At 41.1% G+C, this 24,317-nt stretch overlaps 1 protein-coding gene across 2 annotated transcripts in view; it reads right to left on the bottom strand.

Moving 5' to 3' along the window:
* Positions 1-24,317, bottom strand: part of VAV3 (vav guanine nucleotide exchange factor 3) — a 194,753-nt gene that overhangs the window by 71,489 nt on the left and 98,947 nt on the right. For both annotated transcript variants that reach the window (XM_063135512.1, XM_063135520.1), the window contains 2 exons: positions 5,159-5,260; positions 2,440-2,537 (listed from right to left, as the gene is read on the bottom strand). In XM_063135512.1, coding sequence (XP_062991582.1) covers positions 2,440-2,537; positions 5,159-5,260 — 200 coding nt within the window. The remainder of the gene's footprint in view (positions 1-2,439; positions 2,538-5,158; positions 5,261-24,317) is intronic.

The following is a 24,317-nucleotide window of genomic DNA, read 5'->3' as shown; positions in this document are numbered from 1 at the left end:
GTTTGCAATATTTTCTATGCCAAGTTCAATGCATATCTGTTAAGGTACTTTTTGTTGCTCAAAAAGTTTCTTTTATACTTTTCACCCTGCTTTTCCTATTCCTGCTCTTATTCTGCTTTTTATTTATTTATTTATTACATTTTTATACCGCCCAATGGCCGAAGCTCTCTGGGCGGTTCACAAAAATTAAAACCATAATAAAACAACCAACTGTCTAAAAACACAAATACAAAATACAGTATAAAAAGCACAACCAGGAAAAAACCATGCAGCAGAAATTGATATAAGATTAAAATACAGAATTAGAAGAATAAAATTTAAATTTAAGTTAAAATTAAGTGTTAAAATACTGAGAGAATAAAAAGGTCTTCAGCTGGAGACGAAAGGAGTATAGTGTAGGCGCCAGGCGGACCTCTCTGGGGAGCTCATTCCACAGCCGGGGTGCCACAGCAGAGAAAGCCCTCCTCCTAGTAACCACCTGCCTCACTTCCTTTGGCAGAGGCTCACGGAGAAGGGCCCTTGTGGATGATCTTAATATCCAGGCAGGTACACATGGGAAGAGGCATTCCTTCAAATAACCTGGCCCCAAACCGTTTAGGGCTTTGAATGTTAATACCTTTGAATTGGGCACTTTGAATTGGGCCCAGACCTGGACTAGCAGCCAATGAAGTTGTAAAAGGACTGGCATGATGTGGTTTAGATAGCACAAAGATGTAAAAGCAGGAAAGCATCAAAAATAGACCCACAAATAGAACAGAAATGTTTCAGGATGCTGAAAACAAAGATTTAGTCACCAGTGAATTTTAGCAGGAGGCATTTACTATAAGAATTTCTGCAGAAGTTTTGATAATCCCCTGAAGGCCTTAATATAGAAATATTTATTTTATTTTATTTTATTTATTTAGACATTTGTATCCCACCCTATATCACAAGGATCTCAGGCTGAAATGCATCGGACTTTTTAACAAATAAAATCTTTCGTTTCAGCAACCTGAGACATTTCTCTTCTATTTTTAGATAGCAAAGTGACTGAAAACATGTTCCTGGCCATTTCCTGTCCTCTGCCCCTTCCTGCATAATCTGTCTTATTTCAATTGCACACCCATGGGCAGACACTATCGTTTATTTTATTTTGTAGAGCGCCAAATAGATTTTAGGTGATTTAGAAATTAGTAATTACACTAGTTCTTAAAAAAACACCCCATAACTAGTTACTAACCTGTTTCCAAGCTAAAATTCAAGGTGATATTTTTGACTTTCATTTGAGTCTTCCCATGCATTGGTGTAGTCCTCCTTCAAGTGATTTCCTTATTTAAGACAGTACTGCCTATCACTAGAGACAGAGCCTGTTTGTTAGTGGCACCTATGATGCCAGTGTAGTTCCCTTTTGGCCTTTAGGAAGCTCATTAGGCTTTTTTGCGGGGGGGCTACTGCCTGTTTATGTTGCTATGAATACTTTTAGCTTTTAATTATGTTGCACTGACTTCTAATAAATAGCATTATTTTTCTATTTATATATTTATATGAATTAATACTCATGAGTATTTTAGATCCTGAATTTTATGGCTGAAAGCTGCCCTGTGCTCCTGTTGAATGGAAAAGCATCATCACCATAATTCTAAAGACAGTTTTCAGTGGAGTTTACACTCTGGCAACCAAGATGGTTTTCAAATGAACTGGGATAAAACGAACATAAGAAGAGCCTTGCCAGATCAGACCAACGGCCTAACTAGTCCAGCATCCTATAACCCACAGCTACCAACCAGGCACCTCTGGCAAGCCCACAAGCCGGACAGGTGGTCAAAAGCACCCTCCTACTGTTGTTCCCAAGTATACAGCCTCTGATCCTGGATGAAGCATATAGCCATCATGACTAGTAACCATAGATAGCTTTTTCCTCCATATAAGCTACATCGTGTGACCTTAGGCGTGCCCATTGGGATTTTTGACTTGGTTGTCCTTGAACAGAAATACCCAATGTCTCCTCTTCAATTTCAAAAGCAAGTTGGAAAGAGGGGCTGTGCCATTTGAAAAACAAAAGCTCCCTCGGGTATGCAGAAATAGTTACATGATTCTTTGGATCCAGACCAGAATAATATTTTAATGTGTATTTATTATTTTAATCTATTTAAATTATTTTTAAATCACCTTGAATGTCATTTTTTGGTAGAAAGGCGGTGTTTAAAACAATTAAATAAATAATAGATCATTCTGGTCGATCTAACAGTAATTTTCCTACTCTTGTTCTTTTATGTTATGAGAAATGAAGGAGAGTCATTCTGACTTCAAAATGGAATTATAATTATCCTTATAAATGACCACTACAAAAGTATCTGTGATACAATGAACACAAATTAGAAGGAAATTAAACCTTAATTATATCTGGCAAGTTTTATGGCCCAATTAAAAATAGTAACCCAAACAATAAAAATGACTTACCACCCAAATTAGCTCTGCAACTGTCTAGTCTTCCCAAACATTCTTTGTGGACTCCAGCACCACATTTCGAACATAAATAGCCTTGGTAAAATGTCCCCCTGTAATATAAAGTTAAATAGTGGAAAAATTAGGAGACAGATCTTTGGTGTATAAAATGTACATAAAAGGCTTTTCAAAAGGACAGTTCGGAAAGTTGTATTCTGTATGGTATGGGCCAGGAATTGTACCTGAATGAAACTTTAAGTTTTGTAGAAGACACTTGAAAAACTGAACCAAGAAAAAATATACCAGGGTGTATTTACGTTATCCCTTGATCATGGGTTTGTTACAGGAAATGCAAGTAAAAGGATCACTAGAGGCAGCTTGATTATCCAGTGTGATCTATTCTCGGTAGTGTACCCTTTACTTAACAGAAGTAAAGTTCAGTAAAATCTCTCATTTAAAGAATTTATCTATTTACAATATTTATATACCGCTCAATTATCTAACACAGATTCCAGAGTGGTGAACATAGGTATAAACAGTAAAAGAAAGATGATGTAAAAAGCAAATTAAAATTGTTCAATTTAAAAACAAAGGAACCAGAAAAACAGTGGCTAGTCAGTTGAGGAAGGCTTCTCAAAACAGTTGTTTTCAGGTGCCTGCCTGACCTCCAGGGGCAGTGTTCCAAAGAGAAGGGGCCACCATGCTAAAAGCTCTTCTCCTGGTGGATTCCACATGGCCATAGGTCCATGTGGAACCATCAGGAGCATGCCCTCCGATGACCTCAGTGATTGGGTAGGATGGTAAGGGAGAAGGCACTCTCTCAAGTATCCTGGTCCCAGGTTGTTTAGGGCTTTGTACACTATAGGCATGGTTCAGACAACACGCTGAACCATGCTGCTTAACCACAAAATGGTTAACGGAATGCATTCCATTAACCATTTTGTGGTTAAGCAGCATGGTTCAGCATGTTGTCTGAACCAGGCCAGTATCAAAACCTTAAACCTGGCCTGGTTCGACGATTATATTAGCACTAGCAATTTATCACTGCGACCTAGAGCATAGGTTAGCCATGAAAACCATAGCAAAAACAACACCATAACAACATTCATATCAAGTACAGTTCAGCCAAGCATTTAATTTGTAAGGCTTTCTTGGGATACATCTGACCCCAATGCAGGATTGATACAGTCAATTTTTCTATCAATGAGGAGTTAACAGTAAATTAAATTCAGATGACTTTTTTAAAAGTTGGTTGTTGTTATTGTCATCACCACCACCACCACCACCACCAAAAACCACATTCATAGATATAACCTTTGTTATTACATGAAGTAAAAACTGTTAGGATATTTTGTGGACAGGGACGATCCCCATGTAATACTAACTGCAAACTGCAACGTTTTTATGTTTTATAATTGGCATTTTTCTTAGATTCATTTTTTCTCCAAAGGTTGCTTTGGAAAGCAGCATTTATGGCTTTAAAGGAAATACAAGCAGGAAGCAATACAAATAGTGGTAGCAACTACTCTACTAACAGAAGCTTTGGAGTGAAGAGGTTTCCCACAGATAATGCTTTCCCCCATGGTAGAGAGCAGAATACAGATTCATCATTATTTTGCTTTCACAGAAAGGCACTGGATCATCACAATTTCTGAATTACCTTCAGTAACTGAGAACATATTACAATATAAATACATTTTAAAAAGTGCAATAAATCTTTCCGGGGCGATGAAGAAAAAAGAAATGGCTTATCTGAGAAAAAATAACTTTATGGCTCATTAACAATAAAGGCTTCTCAGGGTCTAGGGGATATCGAACAGAGGCTCCTTTTCTGAAAAGTATCATGCTCAGTAATAGCCACATGTTGGTTCAAACTATTCAAGGAAAGAGGCTCAGTGGTTTTTCGTTTCCATTGCCTTTAACTGACAGAAATCTTTTCATGGACACTTAACCTTCCAATCACCTTCCACTCACAGACTATACTCTACGTTCTGGATAGAGTACAGTCCACAAGAGAGGAATTTATTTGGACCCCTTGAGGAGAAAACAGGCTGCAAATAAAGATTGTGGCTCATTACAAGCCTTCAAAATACTGACTTCAGTAAGACCATGTAAAGCCTTTTGAATCAGGAAACTAAAAGAACAAAGCAGAATGTTAGGATCGAAAGAGGTTATATGCATGTGCAGAGAAGATCTGCATACCTAACCAGAGCTTCATTTATTACTGCCACTCCTGAAGAGCCAACCCATTCTTTAAACTCAACAATGACTTGGCTCTTCAGCAGTGTTTATTTCGTTGCTAATTAGTTAATTATTACACTTCTATACCACCCATTAATTTTCATTAATTATTATTAATATTTATTTCATGGGAAATGTTGGAAAGATTGTTTAACCCTTCATCTGCATCCCCTTGCTCTGGCCATTTTCCCCCTAGCTGGGATCTCCACAGCATGTGTTAAGCATTCTCGCATTCCTCTCATGTACAAACTCCCAGCACTGGTCACCATTGTGTACACCAGTAATAAACAGAGTTGGAAATCCCATGCTTATTGTCAAACATGCATCCAGACACCACAGCCGGATAATGAATTATCAGTTTATGCAACTAAGTTTGGATTTCAGGAGACCTTGCTTTAGCCAGAGAGGTAATTTCCATTCATTTATTCAACACAACAGGCTTTCCCCCCCAAGTTTGCTGTAATTCGATTTATGCCGCCCCAATGACACTTACCTCAGGAGCATCTGACAGGCTTTGCAGGATGTTACGCGAGTGAAAGTATGCATTTTGAAGTCATGTGGACTTGTTTCAGCATAATGTGGCCTTATGTTGGACCTAAAAAGAAGATGCTATAGTTAGCTCAATATTCACAATGATATACAAACCAGGGACAGACACCACTTTTGCTGTTTTTCTGTTTTCAACCTTAATTGATGCTGCTGCTGAAATATCCATTTTAATATGCTGTTGGTTGCTTTTTGCTGAAGCGCCAGTGTCTAGGTCTTCCTTCTCCACCTGATTATGTAGGGCCCCTTTGCCCTACCTAATATGTGTTGGTGGGAGAGAAGAGGAAAAAAGAGCTTTTACGAGCAACATCCTGTCAGAGAAGTAGATCTGCAGAGTCCTAGAAAGAAAGTTATTACAGCAGATAGCAATCTTCTATTAACTAGCAAATTTTGCATTGCAGCAAGACCGTTATAGCCTCTTAAGATTTTGTAAGACTGATTTTTTACTAAGATTAGATGCCTGGCTAGTTAATTCAAATCAATGTGCAAAATTTAACTGCTTCTTGCTCCTTGTCTCCCCTTCAATGTGACAGGTCATCATGATAACGGCATAATTGTTAAAAGCTATAACTGGCCACATTTTCTTTTATTAAATTCTTAAATATACAACAGCAATGGCAAGGATGCCTTGGAACTCTATAGCTGGCAGGGCCGGCACCAGACTGTATTGCGCCCTAAGCAGGCGCATTCTGAAGCCCCCCCCCGCTCGCTCACTCACTGCCCCCTCACTTGCCTGCCCACCCGCTCGCTCGCTCACTCACTGCTCACCCCGCACGCTCGCCCACCTGCTCGCCCACCGCCCCCGCCCGCTCCGGCTCCCCCCTCGCTCACACGCCGCCCCCGCTCACTCACCACTATGGCTCCCCCCTTGCTCGCCCACTCACCGCCCGCTCCCTCCCGCTCCCAGCTTTGAAGCCAGGACGCTGGGGTTGGGGGGCAGGGCAGAGGCTTTGAAGCGGCGCGCCTGGAAGTGGCTTCGGCGCCCTCGTTTGCTTGGCGCTCTAGGCGGCCGCCTGAGTTGCCTCTATGGCAGCACCGGGCCTGATAGCTGGAAACTACATCACTTCTGCCCACTATCTGCAGAGGATTCATTCTAATCCTACTTTCCCTTCGGCTCAGTTCAGACATGTTTCTCAACAGTGGTTTTAGAACTCAGTGGTTGAGTTTTTCCACCACCATTGAGAAATGTGTTGTCTGGCAGAAAACTCCACGCAATGCTGGAGTTGTGTTTTTTGTTTTTGTTTTTTTTAAAAAACCACTCCACACCAAATACCCATGCTGTGCAGAGAAGAGTTCTTGCACAGCCATTGTGTTGCATGTTGTGTGGCGAGCTCCATGGAGTTTTCTGTTGCATTGAGTTGACTTTTCCCACTGGCTAGAGAGTTCTCTGGCAAGAGCAGCAAAAAGAGCAAGTGCCCCTCTAGGAGAGCCACCAGGATTGTTGTTGGGTTTTTTGCATCAATGGCTGATGATATATCATTGGGAGCATCAGGGGAGGAGAGAGGGTGGAGGAATTGCCAATCAAACATCGAACTCCATGGTAACCCAATCACACAATCGTGGAGTTAGAACATGTTGTATGGGGAGTACCCCCTAAAAACTCAATTGTTGAGTGGAGTTTTCACACTGCATTGACTAACGTGTTGTCTGAACTGAGCCGGATGAGGAAGGAATCCAAACCAAACTGACCTCTTTCCTCTCCCTCACAGAAGCTGTACCCCAAGTATTCAATTATTCTGAAAGAGTAATTTATTGTGAACATTCCAGATTCACATCAGCTCAGTCAATCAATGTTAGAGATTTCACCACCATTACCATGATGCAATATAGATTTATGCAAAACGAGAAAACAAAATGAGAAGAGAAAAAAAAAACCAAAAGAAATAACGAGAAAGGGGAAAATAAAAGAAAGAAACCCCGTACAATATGTCAGGAAGAACTTATTATAATGAAGTTTTTGGAGCCCGGGGATCTTTCAGTTATGTCAAAAGCAATGCCAAAAATAAATGCTTGTAAGAAAAATTTAGTCACTTCTAATACTAAATAGACAGATATGAGAAAACTTTCAGAAAACTCAATGTGTTACTGTCTCATTCATATTGTTCATCACCTGACTAGCATCTAAAGTACTAGTGCTTAAAAAATACTAAAAATGACTTAAATCCAACATCTTGCTAGCAGAAATGCGCGAGCACAACCAGACTTTCTCCCTCTTTCCTCTCTGTCTGCAGCTCTCTGAGCCACAAGAAAATTTGCTCTTGAGGGTTTCCCAGCCTCCAGACAATATTTTGTAGGGGTGAGGGGAACACATATATATAACACCATTTCCCCGATGGAACAGCTTCTATCACTGGAATGTTACAACTTAATTAAATTGTTATAGGGTTGGATCCAGAGTTAGTCATGCTTGTAGTCCCATTAACTAACAAGTCCATAGAATTCAGTGGGTCTACTCTAAGCATGGCTAACTCTGGATCCAACTGTTAATATTGTTTATATAAATCTTTGAAAAGGTCCTAATTATCAGACACATTTAATTTGAGCCTCTTTTTAATGTCTCTTATTCCTTTTAACTACAATAATGCCTGATTGCATTTCAATAGTTATTGGTTAAACAAGGAACCCATGACAGAAATGCAAACCAGAGATGTTTCAGTTACTTTGACATTTGCTCAGGTATAGATTTTCCAGCAAAAGCTATATTTGCTCAAATTGTCATCTGCGAACAGACCTGTCTAAATAAGCAATTTGAAATGAACACACCAGCTGCTAATGGAACACATCACCCTTACGTGTGTAACCTACATGTGCAATTTTTATAATGCCAGCATTGATTTCTAGTCACAGAAAAAGGTAGTTTGTGTCACAATGTGGAACATTTATTTTATAGTTTTGTATTTAGCTTTTATCACATTAACAAGTGAACAGAAATATTAAAAGGTGTAAAACTTCCCAGTAGTAAACAGAAAATTATTTTCCCCTCCAGCTTGTGACACAGGCATTGCATTTATTTTTGTTACAAAATTTAAAATGGGAGGATGTATAAATAATGGAATTCTATCATAAGAGCCAGTGACCTGATTCGCAAATAACAACTCAGAATATGGGTTGCTGCCTTACCCAGAGCTTACCCATGATCACTCAGATAATCACTCAAAGCACAGGTTGTTTTTTTCAATTCTTGTAGTGTTTGATTCCCTCCTCCTTCGCCCACTCCCTCCCTGCATCTCAAATATTTTTACGGTGCTGTAGTGCTGCATGTAGAGCAACTAGGGACTGTTGTTGTTTTTACTACTCTTTCCTGCCATCTCTGTTGCCTGTTGAAACAATGCATGAACAACCTGTCATTCTGGGTTTGCACATAACAACAACCCAGAGTTAAAACAACCCAGAGTTCACAACCCAACAACAAAGCATGGATTTTTTTCCTGGCTTGTTCATGGTTAACAACCTACAGTAATGCCATAGTTCTGGGTTTACATATAACGACAATTGAGGATTCAATCACCCGTATTCTCGGTTGTTGTTACAAGTGAACCAGGTCTTGTTGGACTAGGACCAGAGAGTCCCAAGTTCTAGTCCTTAATCAGCCATGAAGCTCACTGGGTGATTTTGGGCTGACTCTCAGTTTAATCTACTTCACAGTGTGGTTGTGAGGATAAAATGAGGAGGAGGAGGAGAAGGATCATATACCTCAACTTGAACTCCTTGGAGGAAAGGTGAGATATAAATGTAACAAATAAATAAATAAATATTTCATGGGTTTATTATAACAAGAGATGACATACTGGGTATATCATCAGTGGAAAAACATCTTGGGTTTATTTATTTATTTCATTTATGTACCGCCCCCATAGCCAGAGCAATCTGGGCGGTTTACAGAAATGCTAAAATTGAGATAAAAACGAGTATACAAAATTTAAAATTCTAAAACGCAGAACATACACACATAAAGCATTAAAAACCGTTAAAAAACTAAACATGTGGGTAATGTGCTGCCGTATGCCTGGGCAAAGTCTTAACCTGGCGCCGGAAAGATAGCAGGGTTGGCGCCAGGCGAGCTCTGTCAGGGAGATCGTTCCATAGTCTAGGGGCCATCACCGAAAAGGCCCTGTCCCTCGTTGCCACACTCCAAGCCTCTCTCAGAGTAGGCACCCGAAGGAGGACCTTAGATATTGAATGTAGTGACCGGGTATATTCACATCAGGAGAGGCGTTCAGTCAGGTATTGTGCTCCCAAGCCGTGTAAGGCTTTATAGGTCAAAACCAGCACCTTGAATTGGGCTCGGAAACATACAGGCAGCCAGAGCAAGCGGACCAGAGCAGGTGTTATATGGTTGAACCTTCTGGTTCCCGAAATCAATCTGGCCACTGCATTTTTCACGAGCTGCAGCTTCTGAACCATCTTCAAAGGCAGCCCTACGTAGAGTGCATTGCAGTAATCTAACTTGGAGGTTACCAGAGCATGGACAACTGAAGCCAAGTTATCCCTGTCCAGATAGGGGCGTAGCTGGACCACCAACCGGAGTTTGTAGAAGGCACTCCGTGCCACTGAGGTCACCTGAGCCTCAAGTGACAATGATGGATCTAAAAGAACCCCCAACCTACGAACCTGCTCCTTCAGGGTGAGTGCAATCACATCCAGAACCAGTAGAACACCCCCCCCCCATCCTGTCAGTGGAATCACCTACTAACAGTATCTCAGTCTTGTCTGGATTGAGTTTCAGTTTATTAGCCCTCATCCAGTCCATTGTCGCAGCCAGGCACCGGTGCAACACATCCACAGCCTCTCCTGCTGAAGATGAAAAGGAGAAATAGAGCTGCGTGTCATCAGCATACTGGGGTTCATCCCAAAAAAGAAGTATGCCAGTCAGCTAAGATGTACCACTTTTGACATGCTCTGAAGTAACAAACTAAAATGATAGAATGATCCTAGAGAAGGATACAATATTTATTAATTTAATTTATTTAAACATTTACACAATTATAGGTCCTTTTTTAATCAAAGTTCTCTGGATGGCTAATCCGAGAGCAAAAGTATACATCAGCAAAATCCACACAATAATTTGGATGCATAATTCCCCTTTTCTACTTTACTACCCCAAGTACAGTATATGAACATCAGTCTCAGTTTAGTGGTAAACCTAGATCTCAGTTATATGACTTCAGACCAGTGATGGTATTCACGTTTAGCCTGGGGGAGTTCGGAATGCAAACTCACACAATTCAAATTGCCTTCACTCTAATAAGATGAGTTGTAGCCACCGCGCTCATTTTCTGTACAGCATTCTTTAGTAAAAAAAAAAAAAAAAAGTGCTGCTTTTAGCTATACATGTGCAGCATGTTTTAGTCCCAATGATTTCAAATGGTGAGTTAAATGCATGATTTCAATGGGAGGGATCTAAGCAAAAGGGTTTAAAAGAGTGCTTAACTTTGGCTGGATTCGGCTCCTAGGTTTGAAAATGGTGGCAGCAGCAATAACAAAAGCCTCATGGAAACCCCAAAAGGAGGCAGCCACAAGCCGCATGAAACTGTGCCCTCCTACCCCAAACCACAGAGAATCTTTAACCTGAATACCACCCTGCTCAGTGGCAGGACTCATGAAAGGCAGGGTATTTTTTCAAAATATTTCAGCCTCCTTCAGCTGAAAACCCCCAATTTTAGGGGAAATGACAAGGTCTCCTACATCCTTTTCAGTGGGATTAAATTATGTGTGAAATTGTAAGACTTCACGGTTTAATCACCTTCTTTCCACCAATCCATGAAATGTTGAGATTTAATGTTTCTCGTTGTGTCATTAGGATCCACATTCAAAAGAACCACTGGGTAGGATTGTTAGAAGGACTCCATGATCAAGACTGCTCTATTCCTTCCATCAATATTAACAATTTCTCATTTATACTTTTCTCCAACTAGCCAGAGTACATATCAAGGTGGGGAGGAGAAGCAACGCATGGCAGAAGGAGAAACAAGGACCAGCCTCTCAGGTGACAAGACCGGCAGAGACCCTTGTTGCCGAGACCAGCAAGCAAACACAGCTCAATCTGGCCCATTGCTGCTAAGAGACTTCCTTGTTGATCTGGCTGGTTTCCATATAGTTCCTTCCTTCCTTTAGCCAGAGCCAACTGGATCCACCACCTAACAGTACAGACCGATCCATCACCTGACATCTCACATGTCCCAGGTTCGGGACCCATTGCAGGCTCAGGTCCTGACAATACTACAGTGAGGTAAGATGGGCTCTGAACCTCCTGGAAGAGTATGTATGCAGAGAGGAAAACAATCCACCCACCCATTTGCCTGCAAAAGGAAGAAGGAAAATCCTTATCAATGCAATGTAATGCTGTATTAACTATGGGTTTGAAAACTCTTTTCCTCATTTCAATATTTGACCAGGCATTATGCATTGTGTCACAGTGGTTTATACAGTCAAATTATGTGTCACATCTGATGAGGCTGAAATAATGTGATATGAAGCACAAGAGCAGGATGTGTCAAATTATACATTTATTCAAGCATTACTTCCTATAGGGAAGGCTTCTTAAATGTTCCTTATTTCAGTACTTTCCCATCACCACCACTTCCTTTTAATAAAAGTTATTGTCCAACACTAATTGAATTTACAGCATTTTATATATATTCTAACCCAAAATATTTCATATTTAAGCCATTTAATTCTTAAAAGATCAGCTTACTTGGCTTGTGGATATAAGAGAATAAAAGAAATGTCAAAGTCCGATTCATCCATGAATACATATCACTAGATGGCTTGAGGCTGAATATGTGAATGGCCTCCAAAAAACAGTAGTTTGTTTGAGCTGATGTCAAGTGATACAAAAAAATGTTTCAATGATGTTTCTACCTGTGATGTCCAGTTCTCACATGTTGTAATATTGCAGTTATACAGTGAAGATTAGCATGTATGGACCCACACATATTTTCCTGGGACTTAAAACAATGTAGGCTACAGGTGGGGGAATAGCATGTTTAAATGTTTAAAAAGAAAACAAAACCTTGCACATAATAAAACTAGCATGGCAAAGCGAAAGCTAGGCTACAACTTTTCTCCCTGATACACTAGCTTTCTATTGGAGGGAGTTATTATATGGGGAAACATTCACACATACAAGCCTCCTACCAGTCCCTGAACTAGAATAATAGAATCATAGAATAGCTGAGTTGGAAGGGGCCTACAAGGCCATCGAGTCCAACCCCCTGCTCAATGCAGGAATCCATCCTAAAGCACCCCTGACAGATGGTTGTCCAGCTGCCTCTTGAAGGCCTCTAGTGTGGGAGAGCCCACAACCTCCCTAGGTAACTGATTCCATTGTCGTACTGCTCTAACAGTCAGGAAGTTTTTCCTGATGTCAGCTGGAATCTGGCTTCCTTTAACTTGAGCCTGTTATTCCGTGTCCTGCACTCTGGGAGGATCGAGAAGAGATCCTGGCCCTCCTCTGTGTGACAACCTTTTAAGTATTTGAAGAGTGCTATCATGTCTCCCCTCCATCTTCTCTTCTCCAGGCTAAACATGCCCAGTTCTTTCAGTCTCTCTTCATAGGGTTTTGTTTCCAGACCCCTGATCATCCTGGTCTAGCCTAGGAAAAATGCATTGCCCGATATTACTGAAAATACACTCCTGCTCTATCCCATATTGTAATAGATGCTTGTGGTACAGGAGCAGGGGTGGGCTTTACATTCAAGTACAGAGGTAAGAGAAAAGAATATGTTGGTGCTTTAATCTTGTTTAATCATTTGGAAGAGCTTCTCTGGGAAAGTTTTATGCAAATGGTACTGCTCTGGACACTTGATACACACACCATAAAATAAGAAAGGAGAGAGGGAGTCTCAAATATATAAAAAAAGAAAGATTTTGGTTTACAAAGTATATAAATGTTTTAAACCTTTTTTTAGAAGATATCCTTCCTCAGGGCCAGTTAGATGCACAACTCTTGTGTCCTCAAACATGCTCAAATGAACAAATGTGGATTTTTGAGTCTTCATCTCTTCCCCCCACCCTTGGCATTGGTACCTTCCTTCCCTTTTCTTTCTTTTTATACCTGTCCCAATCAGAGCCCTTTTCCCCTTTTCCTATCAAGTGGGTTAGGATAGTCTGTTGATCAAGTATCATGCATCAAGGCCCAAAAGACAGGTGGCAGTGCCTGTTGGTGATTCATCAGAGAAGTCCAGCGAGTCATGGTAACTCCTTTGCATTGCTGTCTGATAACATTTGGAAGAATCTGTGCATTTGGGAGAGGCAGGAGAAATAGGGAGGCTGAGTCTTCTCTGTTATGCAAAGATGTCTACCTGTCCTGAGCCCTGGAGATAGTGCAGGCAGAATAAATCAATAAATATATAAATGAATATAATTGGACAGAAGGGAAATAATACTTCTAACAAGAGGGAAATCAACAGGATCAGTTGATGTCTCAACACCAAAACCTGAGCTAATGTGCAAGCTTAGAGCTGTATTAACACAAAAACTGGAGAAAGGCATTTATTTATTTAATATTTATACAGCCCAATAGTCAAGGCTCTCTGGGCAGTTCACAATTAAATTCCTGGGGACCAGCATAATGTTTACTGCCATTTTTGTACAACCAGAAACATACAATGCCAAACATTCAGAACGCAGCTTCCTGACTCTACCGGAGAACATGGTTTAAGTTGTCATCAGATTTAAGCTTCTACTGCACTATTAGTAGTTACAAAATGGTTGTGCTAGAAAGAAACTGTCTTTCCATCTGCACACTCTATCATTTTGCTTAGCTCCCATACACCTCATCCTAATATGGCAGTATTTGATAGCTTGTCTGAGGAAGATATATTAGAAAAGTGTTGTGAAGTATAATACAATGGGTTTTCATTCTTTTGGGCAGGGATGACCTTAAGACCTCTTCTTTTCTGCAAAAGGTCAAATTCCTAAAAATAAAATGTCCAAATTCTCCCTGCAGAGATTGTTCAATACACACACAAAAACCTCTCTTTCCTTCCATGCAATATTTCTACCAAAAAAAATGCTAGTGAAAGAAATGTATATACCACGTATTTCAACATTAGCATTTATGTTACTTAAATAACATAAATAACCCTGTGGGGAAGAAGATGTGAGGGAGACTGGAGCAGGTAGGGACCATCAGAGCCTGCTTCAGTTGGACCCCACACACACAGGGCTAACATCTTCACCTTGTGGGGAAGAAGGAGCTGTTGGTTTGCCCCTCCATTGGGAGATGAGAGGACGGAGCAGGGCCTTCCTACCATCCTAAACAGTCTCCTTAATTTCTTTTTATTTTCTCCCTCTTCCCTCCCCATCCACTTTTCCTTGTGTGTCATGTCTCTTTTTTTTAGAATGTAAGCCTGAGGGTAGGGACTGTCTACTTTATGGCAAAAACTGAACTGCTTGTTTTTCCTCCTAAACCTTCTCCTCACCTCTCATTCTCTCTTACTGTCAATGATGTCACGCTTACTCCGGTCAAGGAAGCTCGTAGTCTTGGCTTTATATTTGACTCCTCGCTCTCCTTTACTCCTCACATCGAGGCAGTAGCTAAATCCTGTCGTTTCTTCCTGTATAATATTGCCAGGATTCGACCATTTTTGTCTGTCTCTACTGCCAAGACTCTCGTTCACGCACTGGTTATCTCTCGGTTGGACTACTGCAACCTTCTTCTCTCTGGCCTTCCCTCGTCTCACATCAGTCCGCTGGTCTCTATCCACCACTCTGCCTCTAAGATCATCTTCTTGGCCCGCCGCTCTGACCAGGTCACTCCACTTCTGAAATCTCTTCATTGGCTTCCAATTCACTCCAGAATCCAATATAAACTTCTCCTGCTGACCTTCAAAGCTCTTCACGGTCTAGCTCCTGCCTATCTCTCCTCTCTCATCTCACACTATCGCCCCGCTCGTGCTCTCCGCTCCTCTGATGCCATGCTTCTCGCCTGCCCAAGGACCTCCACTTCCCTTACTCGGCTCCGTCCTTTTTCTTCTGCTGCCCCTTACGCCTGGAACGCTCTTCCAGATCACTTGAGAACTACAAACTCAATCACTGCTTTTAAAACTCAGCTAAAAACTTTTCTTTTCCCTATAGCCTTCAAATACTGAGTTTGTTCTGACTCTATACTGCTAGCTTCACCCTACCCGGTGCCTGTTTACACTTCCCTGTGCCTGTTTGCATTCTCCTTCCCTCTTTATTGTTTACTACAACTTATTAGATTGTAAGCCTATGCGGCAGGGTCTTGCTATTTACTGTGTTATCTGTACAGCACCATGTACATTGATGGTGCTATATAAATAAATAATAATAATAAAATAATAATAATAATAATAATAATAATAATAATAATACTTTATTGATACATTGTAAGCCACTCCGAGAGCCTTTTGGCTGAGGTGCGGGATAAAAATACTCTAAATAAATAAATAAATAACAATAAATAAATAAATACATTTAGCTCTGACATGAACAAGATTTTCTGGAAATGGGATGGCATAAAAAGAGAAAAGAAAGAAAAGTGGATCATATAAACAGTACAATAAGCTGAGCCATCAACTACGTATTGAAATAATCTCAGAGCTGATTTGTACGGTCAAGTGGAAAACCCTAAGCTTTGCTCTGCATAGACCGCTGTCCCCAGTAGACACCAAACTGACCCCTCAGAACTTCCAAGGACACCTCATTGGTCATCCCAGGATCAACACTGTGTAATCAAGTAACAGCACGTAGGCACTGGCACCCATGTGGGGTGCAAGCAATTCTTGAAGACACACTTGTTAACTTGTGCTTTTTCCTGACTTTTAAATGCAGTAACTGCTCTGCTACTGTTTTTGTACAGGTTTTAATGTATTTATTATTTTATCTTGTTTACATTGGCTTTTGTATAGTATTTTATGTATCTTCTATGTAAACTGTATAGATATCTTATGATATCAAGCAGTAAGTAGTATGTATGTATGTTTGAATGTATAAATACTCAGATTTAGAGCTACCCAAATTGTGTATCAAGGCAACAACAGTAGACAATGAGAGTGTGGCTGTGAGAAATAAGTTCTTTAAATAATTAAAAGCTCCTGTTAGAACACCTTTTGAACCGGTTAGCCTGGTTAGTTTGATGTGTTTTAAATCTGTGCAGCCCGAGGATGCACAGAATTGCTAAACTTCAGTGGCAGACCAATGCTTTAGATGCTGAAGGGCTTGGGTACAATCCCTGAAAATTCTTGAAACCCTGGAGAGCCACAAACAGTGACAATAACACTGTGCTAGATGGACTGATGGCCTCACTCATCCTGGCTAATAAGAGTTGCCAGAGGCAGACTGGCCAAGTGACTAGTGGGAGTGGTAAATGCAATTATTGCAATATGCGCTATACAGGGCTGCCTCAGAAACTATAGCTGGTAAAGAATGTAGCAGCCAGATTTAACAGGGGCTGCATATATAGAGTTTGTGACTCCCTTACTGAAATAGCTACACTGACTCCCTATCTGTATCTGGGCACAATTCAAAGTGCTGGTATTAACCTTCAACAATAGTTCTCAATGGTTTTAAGACTGGGGTATCTGAGAGTGCCGTGGACTGCAAGAAGATCAAACCAGTCCATACTCCAGGAAATAAAGCCAGACTGCTCACTTGAGGGAATGGTATTAAAGGCAAAACTGAAGTACTTTGGCCACATAATGAGAAGACAGGATACCCTGGAGAAGAGGCTGATGCTAGGGAAAGTGGAAGGCAAAAGGAAGAGGGGCCGACCAAGGGCAAGATGGATGGATGATATTCTGGAGGTGCCAGACTTGACCTTGGGGGAGCTGGGGGTGGCGACAGCCGACAGAAAGCTCTGGCGTGGGCTGGTCCATGAAGTCACGAAGAGTCGGAAACGACTGAACGAATAAACAACAAATCTGAAGGACCACTTTCTCCTGTTTAAGACTGCCCACCTACTGAGATCATCTTCGGAGACCCTCCTATACATAAGTCAATATCCACTGAAACATGCTCCTGCCTCTTATATACCACTTTCATAGTGCTATATCCTGCTTGGTGGAGATCTGGCCTAGGATTTGGTATTGCAATGCTGGATTGAAAGGAAAATACTTCCAAGGTCAATTGGCTTCTACACCTGTTCTGGGGAGACTATTCTAGAAATTTACACTTCCAGTAGTTCAGACATTTTCTATTCCCAACCCTAATTTTTAAGGGCTAATATGTAACTATTGTTTTGTATACCCACCATTGTCTTTAACCTAAATAAGTCTGTTCCCGTTACTTGTGTTGCGTCCACCGATGAATTTGCAAGGTGCAGTCACATTACACACACGCACACACACTTTTCTCTCATAAGCTACTGCAGCTATTCAATACTGGCCAAGCTTCAGCAATTAAAAACCATGCACATTCTCACCTTTCCATGTCAAGGCCACTGCAGAGTCATTGCTTAAACCCATTACAAACATTTCAATTAAATCTTGAAAAATTGCTTTCCCGGGGCACTTAATTAACAACTCACCTCCTCCCACCTAGATGCCAAGTAATTTCAATTTAATTAATTTCCCCCCAACAATTAGGAAAAATGCGTATTTAAGGGGGGAAATACTTTTCTACCTAAAATTTCAATGATAAGGAATAAATATTTGTGCTGTGTGTATATGTGTTTTGGTGTGTGGGGGTTACAGAAAACTAAGCTAAACTTTAGACCAAATGAAGCATTTGTCCAAAAGAACACTGTGCAATTTACATTATTATACAACTAAACTTAAGCTTAGTTGGCACAAACTGCAGATCACCTCAGAAAACTTCCTGGAATACATCACATCAGGCTGTAGCTGAAGAAACTATATGACTGAATGTTCTCTCAATATAAAGCACTCCAAGACATGGGGCATGTTCACACAACATGTTAACCCATCATGGGTAACAAGCTATGCATTGTGGGTTGTTTTGCAAACAACCCACAGTGCATGGTTTGTGCACCCAACAGATGATGGGGATATGGCATCAGTTGTTTCTCCCCCTACTTTCCCCTCAGTCCTCCAGCCAGCTTTGCTCAGCATCACAAAGGATTTAGCAACAGAACCTGTCTTGTCTGCCACTAAGGCTTCTGTCCACAATCTGATCTTGATTCTAATTGTAGCCTGTGTGTGTTTGCTAAAAATGGCCCCAGGATTTTTTCCACATTTTCCAAGCCCCTTTGAATGTGTGCAAATGCCCCGCCCTTTTTTTTTTAACTGGTTGCACAGTTTAACAGTTGCACTGGTTTAACAGTTGCACAGTTGCCTTCGCTGGATCCTTGTATGTTTGAGTTGCCAAACATACAAGGTTACGGTCAAGGCTAGACTGTACAGAGGCTGGTTTGGCACCCTTTTACAATTAACAGGTGGGGAAATGGGGTGTAAATCATCCCCTTAGCAGGGTTATCTCCACAGTTTAAAGGCCTGCTTGGACCGTTGGGTGTGCCCTGTTAAGAATCCCCACTTGGCATGAGTTGGCAGCACCCCTTTTTCAATTTGATAGCTATCAAATTAAAAGCAGCTATTATGTTAGGGACTGAAAAAGGGGTTGGCATGCACTTTTATATTTATTTATTTATTTCATTTATATACCACCCCATAGCCGAAGCTCTCTGGGCGGTTTATAAAGGTTTATATATTAAAATGCTGCTGACTTGGGGGGGTGCACTAGAAGAGGGGGTTTCCCAAGGGTCGGAGCAACACTTTAGATCCTGGGGATCTTGAGCACTTTTCCCCATCTCTAAAATGTTAAAGACACCCCCCCCTACTTATGCAAGTGATCCCCAGGGCTTCAAGTCTGACCATTGGGGGTGCCCCCTTCTAGTCCACCCCACTCCGGGTCAGCAGCATCCTCTATGCATTCTATTCCTTTTCCATTCCCTTTTCTCTTAGCCACGGGAATAAAACAAAACAGGATCCTCTCAGGAAAAAAAACTGAGAAAGATGACCAAAGGAGATTAACAAAGACCTAAGGAATACCTGGATCCTCCATGTGCCTTTCTCATGCCTCTTCCTCATTGCTAATGTTAGAAGATACATTTTAGGGAACAGGAAGGGGAAAGGCTGGGGACAGCTCAGAATGGCCACTGGTTATTTATAAGGCTAGCCGAAATTGAAGATTCTGATACTGTAACACTGCAATACTATACATGTCTACTCTGAAGTATGTCCCATTGAGTTCAGTGGGACTTCCTCCTGGGTAGGTGTAGGATTGCAATCTAAAGCTAGTTCTGTCCTAAATGGGAGGGTTCATTTCCAAACCTACCATATTTATAAACCCAGCAACATCGCCGAGCAAAGGGACCTGTGCAATAATATCACCTGACCTAGGAACAAGAAAAAAAATACACTACTAACATAAAAAGAGTGTGGACAAAGAGTGCTGGGCTGGAACTATAACAAAGCCAGAATATAGCAAGACCTCTCAAACCCCATGATTTACTGGTTCTCCGTTTCAATTTTTTGTAATTAAGCCTTCATAGAAGCAACTCCCACCTATTATGATGTCACTGAAACAACAAAAACATACAGCAGAGATCCTTGAACACAATGGGATTTGAGTGCCAGGGTAATCATGCATTCCCAAACAAGAGTAAACTTTTAGTTGCAGACCATGTCTGCATTTTGGAAGACCTCTTGTCCTCCAACAAAATGACATGAGGCTGGCAAGTCCATCCATCACTGTGTACCATTATTTAGAGAAATAAACAAATACAAGATGTCTTAAAGACAATATTCCCATAAAATAAACTGGGCAGTATCCACTACAGCCACTGTGCCTTGACTCATACTGTTGCACCCATGGGACTGACTGCTGGCACAAGAGGGAGCTAGCAGTTCCTAAAACAACCCGGAAATGTTGTTTTTATGGAAACTTGTTTCCGTTAAAAAATGAAACAGGTCAGTGCAGCTACCTTCTGTGACCTCTGCTGCCCTGCCCTGCACTGGAACAAACATTTTGGCTTGTTTCCAGGGTTGCTTTAGTAAGCGTCAGCTTCCTGCTGCATTACAAGTGGGTTTCACTGGCATGCAGGCAGCATTGGATACCGCCACTGGTTTCTTCTGTTTCTCTTCTAGAGAAGTTCTTTGTTTATTTAGGTCTTCCTAGCTATAGCTCAGAAATAATGTTTGAAAACAGCGTTTACTGAATTAATCAATCAATCAAGTCTCCATATGTTAATACTCATACATCCCAGATTTATCACATCAAAGGATATCTAACAAAAAGGCATGTTGCCTAATTAAATTAACTGTATCACAAGTAAACTGTGCTTTTGATCAAGAGAATGCAATTTACTTCTAAGACTTGGCTAGGAAATTTGCTTATTTGATCATAGGGTGGTTGCCCTTTTAGAGATTAAAGGATTTAATCTTGCTAGCTTTCTGGATATGTAATGCATTGTTTCAATCAAGCTAATGACCATGCTTTAGCCGCTTTCTTCCTATGGAAGAACAATTCTGTTTCACAATGATTTATTCATGTAACTATATATGGACTGTAATAACCGGGAGAGATGAAGGCACCATTTTTCATTCATACCAATCCACTGCTAGATAAAGACCTCATCAAACTGCATCCAACTTGTTCTTGGCAGGTTGTTAAATAACTGGCATTTGAACCCCGCATTAGGCAACTGTAGCTTTGCAAGTTACCTTGTACATTACAGACTTTTGAAGTTACTTCCAGAGTTATCAAAAGAATAACCACATGCAGTGCTCTTCATATGAGGCATTATATACTCCAAATGTTGTTCTATAGAGAGATGAAATGCTAATCAATAAAAGGCCCTGTCTTACTGGGGCCATTAGATTTGCTTGGAAAATTTAGTGACTGCACATGAGCGGGAGAGTGACATATCCAACTCTATTTGGATTTGATAAAGAAGCCTAATTTTAGTTCTTCATCACACACCCAAACTAGATATAATATGCTGTTGCTAGGAGGCTGTAAATTTAAGAAGAGGAGCAGCAAGGACAGGACAGACTGCTTAACCCTTTCACCTCTCAAACTCAAATCCACCCTCCACCATGCCACAGGCTTCTTTTCCACCCACATGTGCATGTTAGGTCTAGCCTGTACTTTAGAAGAGGTAGAAGAAAGTACATGACTATCATTTCCAGACTAGACTACTGTAAGTTTCTACATAGGGCTGCCTATAAAGTATAGATAACCGTCGGGAAATCCGGCCTTTTTTGGGCTCAACAGATCCCCATGGTGACACTTAGCTTGCATTGGTGAGCTGAGTGGCAGGTCAGTTCCCAAAACTCAGGAACTTTGCCAGCTTTTTATTAATATTATTATTATTTGCATGCCATGATTTGCACAACATTGCAGCTGTAAATATTTATGGAAATCACAATTTGCACAAAACTGCAGGCCCACAATTTTGTGCAAACTGCAGGCCCACACTTTTGTGCAAACTGCGCTATTTACAGCCACGATTTTGTGCAAATCGTATTTCTGCAAATTAAAAAAACCACAAAAATCACGAGCTGGCCTGACTCATCACATGATGAGTCAGGCCAGCTCACGGATGAGTGAGATGGAGTCCGGGTGGCCAAGCTGGCAAAAAATTGCCACGCTCTATCCCAAAAATCGATTCTTCTAACAGCCCTACTTTAAATACAGGCTGGAACTTCAGCTGGTATAAAATTAAGGTGCCAGAATGCTTGTGGGGCTAGATAGTTTGACAATATCACCCCAATTTTGAATCAGCTCCAAAAGTGCTAGTGTTAATCTTTAAAATCCTACACAGTTTGCAACCAGGTTGTTTGAAAGACAACATATTCCCAAATAAGCCTGCCTGGGCCTAAAATCAGACTTAGATGCCACGCTTGCAGAACCACCAGTAAGATTGTCTCTGGTACCTGCTAACCTGATCAAAGACTTTTGAGTAGTGACCCCACACATTTGGAATCCCCCCTCTGAGAACTCTCTCTTGTGCCCTTTAAGCACTCCATAAATACTTTCTAAAAAAATTCCACCAAACTACGTATTGATCTTATTGCTGGCTTCCTGTATCTGTTTTAATTCTGATCTTGTTTTTATTATTATAATCATTAGCTTCATTTTATCATTTTCATTGTAATCTCCCTTGTGAGGGCTTGCCCTGAAAGGTAGAATAGATAAACAAATGGGGTCAACAAGGGCTTGCAAGGCTTCACACAAGTGACGAACTAACTAAAAGTTCAGTTTTACTTTGGAAATGAAGGCAATGGAAGCACAGTAAAGCGGAAAGCGCTGCTATCAGAAAAAAAGAATACAATTCAGTCCTCTTGTCCAAATGACAAGCATCCAAGTGTTTGTCCAAAGACAATTTAACAGAAATGCAAACTCAAAAGGGATACAACATTCAATCATGCTGAATCTCAGCCGCTGGGGCCAAATCAACCCTTCGTGGGATCCAGAAATGGGCATCCCGCCTTTCCCTGGCCCCCTCCTCTTTCTCCCAACCAATAATGATTTAGTGGTTTCATCATTTTTATGTAGTTTTCCCCATTCTACAAGGCTGAAAGGCTCAGTTCCTGGCAGTAAGAGCTTTAAGCTAAAATATCCTGGTAGGTTTGGTAATTTTGGCCCTAACCCTTTTGCCTTTCGGCCTGATCACGACTGGAATGTGTACTCTGATACCTTTTCCAAAATAGAATTCAACGTCCAGGCTAAAAGTGGTTCAACACCCTGAATCAAAATGATTAAAACCATTTAGCCAACTAAAATCAGGAAGTTTATGTATTTATAAGAACTGCAGATGGCAAGAACCATCTTATAACAAGCATTCCACCTTTCCTCTCTCATAGGAGGGGATGCACACACCACTTTAAAGATGGAGTTAGCAGCCACATTTTCTTTTCTTTTTGACTCTCAAGTAATTGCAGGGGCCCCAATCCAGATCATGGGGGGAGGGAGAGAGTTTAGGGTGTGTTAACCCTTTCCCTCCCACTGTGGTCCCAACCTCGATAGGGAGGGCACACCCTTAATAAACACATATACATTGCCAAATAATTATCTATTGGGCTCTTTGTGGGGGAGGGTGTAATATAAATGCAACAAACAAACAAACTGTATGTTTTTGCAGAGTCTTTATACAATGGAACAGATGCAAAAGCCAACTAAAATAACAAGTCCTTCCAACAAATGAGCTGCTAAATTAAATACCAAACAATTCAAACTGTTTTGGGAACATTAACAAAGTGGTTGAAATTGCTATTAGACATGCAAAAGGTGCTAAACCTGCCCAGAATGACTATTCCATGAATTACATAGTGGGGTGGGGAAGGGGAGAAGGCTGGTTCATCAAAGCCCTGCTTTCTAAGTCAAACCAAATACTGGGTTTATCTAACAAGGAAGAAAGGCAAGCTCTCCCCACATCCGCCCACCCTCAGCATGTAGCCCCAAGTTGAACTAACTTAAAACCATGGAAGCCCTATATTCATTTCTTCCCCGACTCTCTCTTAATCTCTCTCAATGGCTCAGTTCAGACAACACATTAGTCAACGCAGTGTGGAAACTCCACTCAACGGTTGAGTTCTTAGGGAGGGTACTCCCCACACAACATGTTCTAACTCTACCACTGTGTGGCCATGGACTACCGTGGAGTTGAGTAAAATCCATTGTGGTGTTTGATTGACAGTTCCTCCACCCTCTCTTCTACCCTGGTCCTCCCGATGGTATCCCATCAGCCATTGCTGCAAAAAAACAATCCCAGCGGCTCTCCTGGAGCGGCACTCACTCCTTTCACTGCTCTTGACAGGGAACTCTCTAGCCGGTTGGAAAAGTCAACTCAGCACAATGGAAAACTCCTTGGAACCGTCCACATAACACGCAACACAATGGTTGTGCAGGAACTCTCCTCTGCACAATGTGGATATTCAGCATGGAGGGTTTTCCAAAAGAACTCCACTGTGGGGTGGTTTTCCCACTAGACAACACATTTCTCAACGGTGGTGTAATAACTCCATCGTTAAGAAACATGTTGTCTGAATTTTTGTGAACTACCCAGAGAGCTTCGGCTATTGGGCGGTATAGAAATGTAATAAATAAATTAATAAATAAACTGAGCCAATCTCTCTCTCTCTCCTTTTCATGTGCATGCTTGGTACAACCTTATTTCAGTA

The sequence above is a fragment of the Elgaria multicarinata genome, chromosome 1 (genome assembly GCF_023053635.1).
Source record: "Elgaria multicarinata webbii isolate HBS135686 ecotype San Diego chromosome 1, rElgMul1.1.pri, whole genome shotgun sequence".
Lineage (NCBI taxonomy): Eukaryota > Metazoa > Chordata > Lepidosauria > Squamata > Anguidae > Elgaria > Elgaria multicarinata.
The sequence above is the reverse complement of the archived record's forward strand: the minus strand, read 5'-3'. Positions and strand labels throughout refer to the sequence as shown.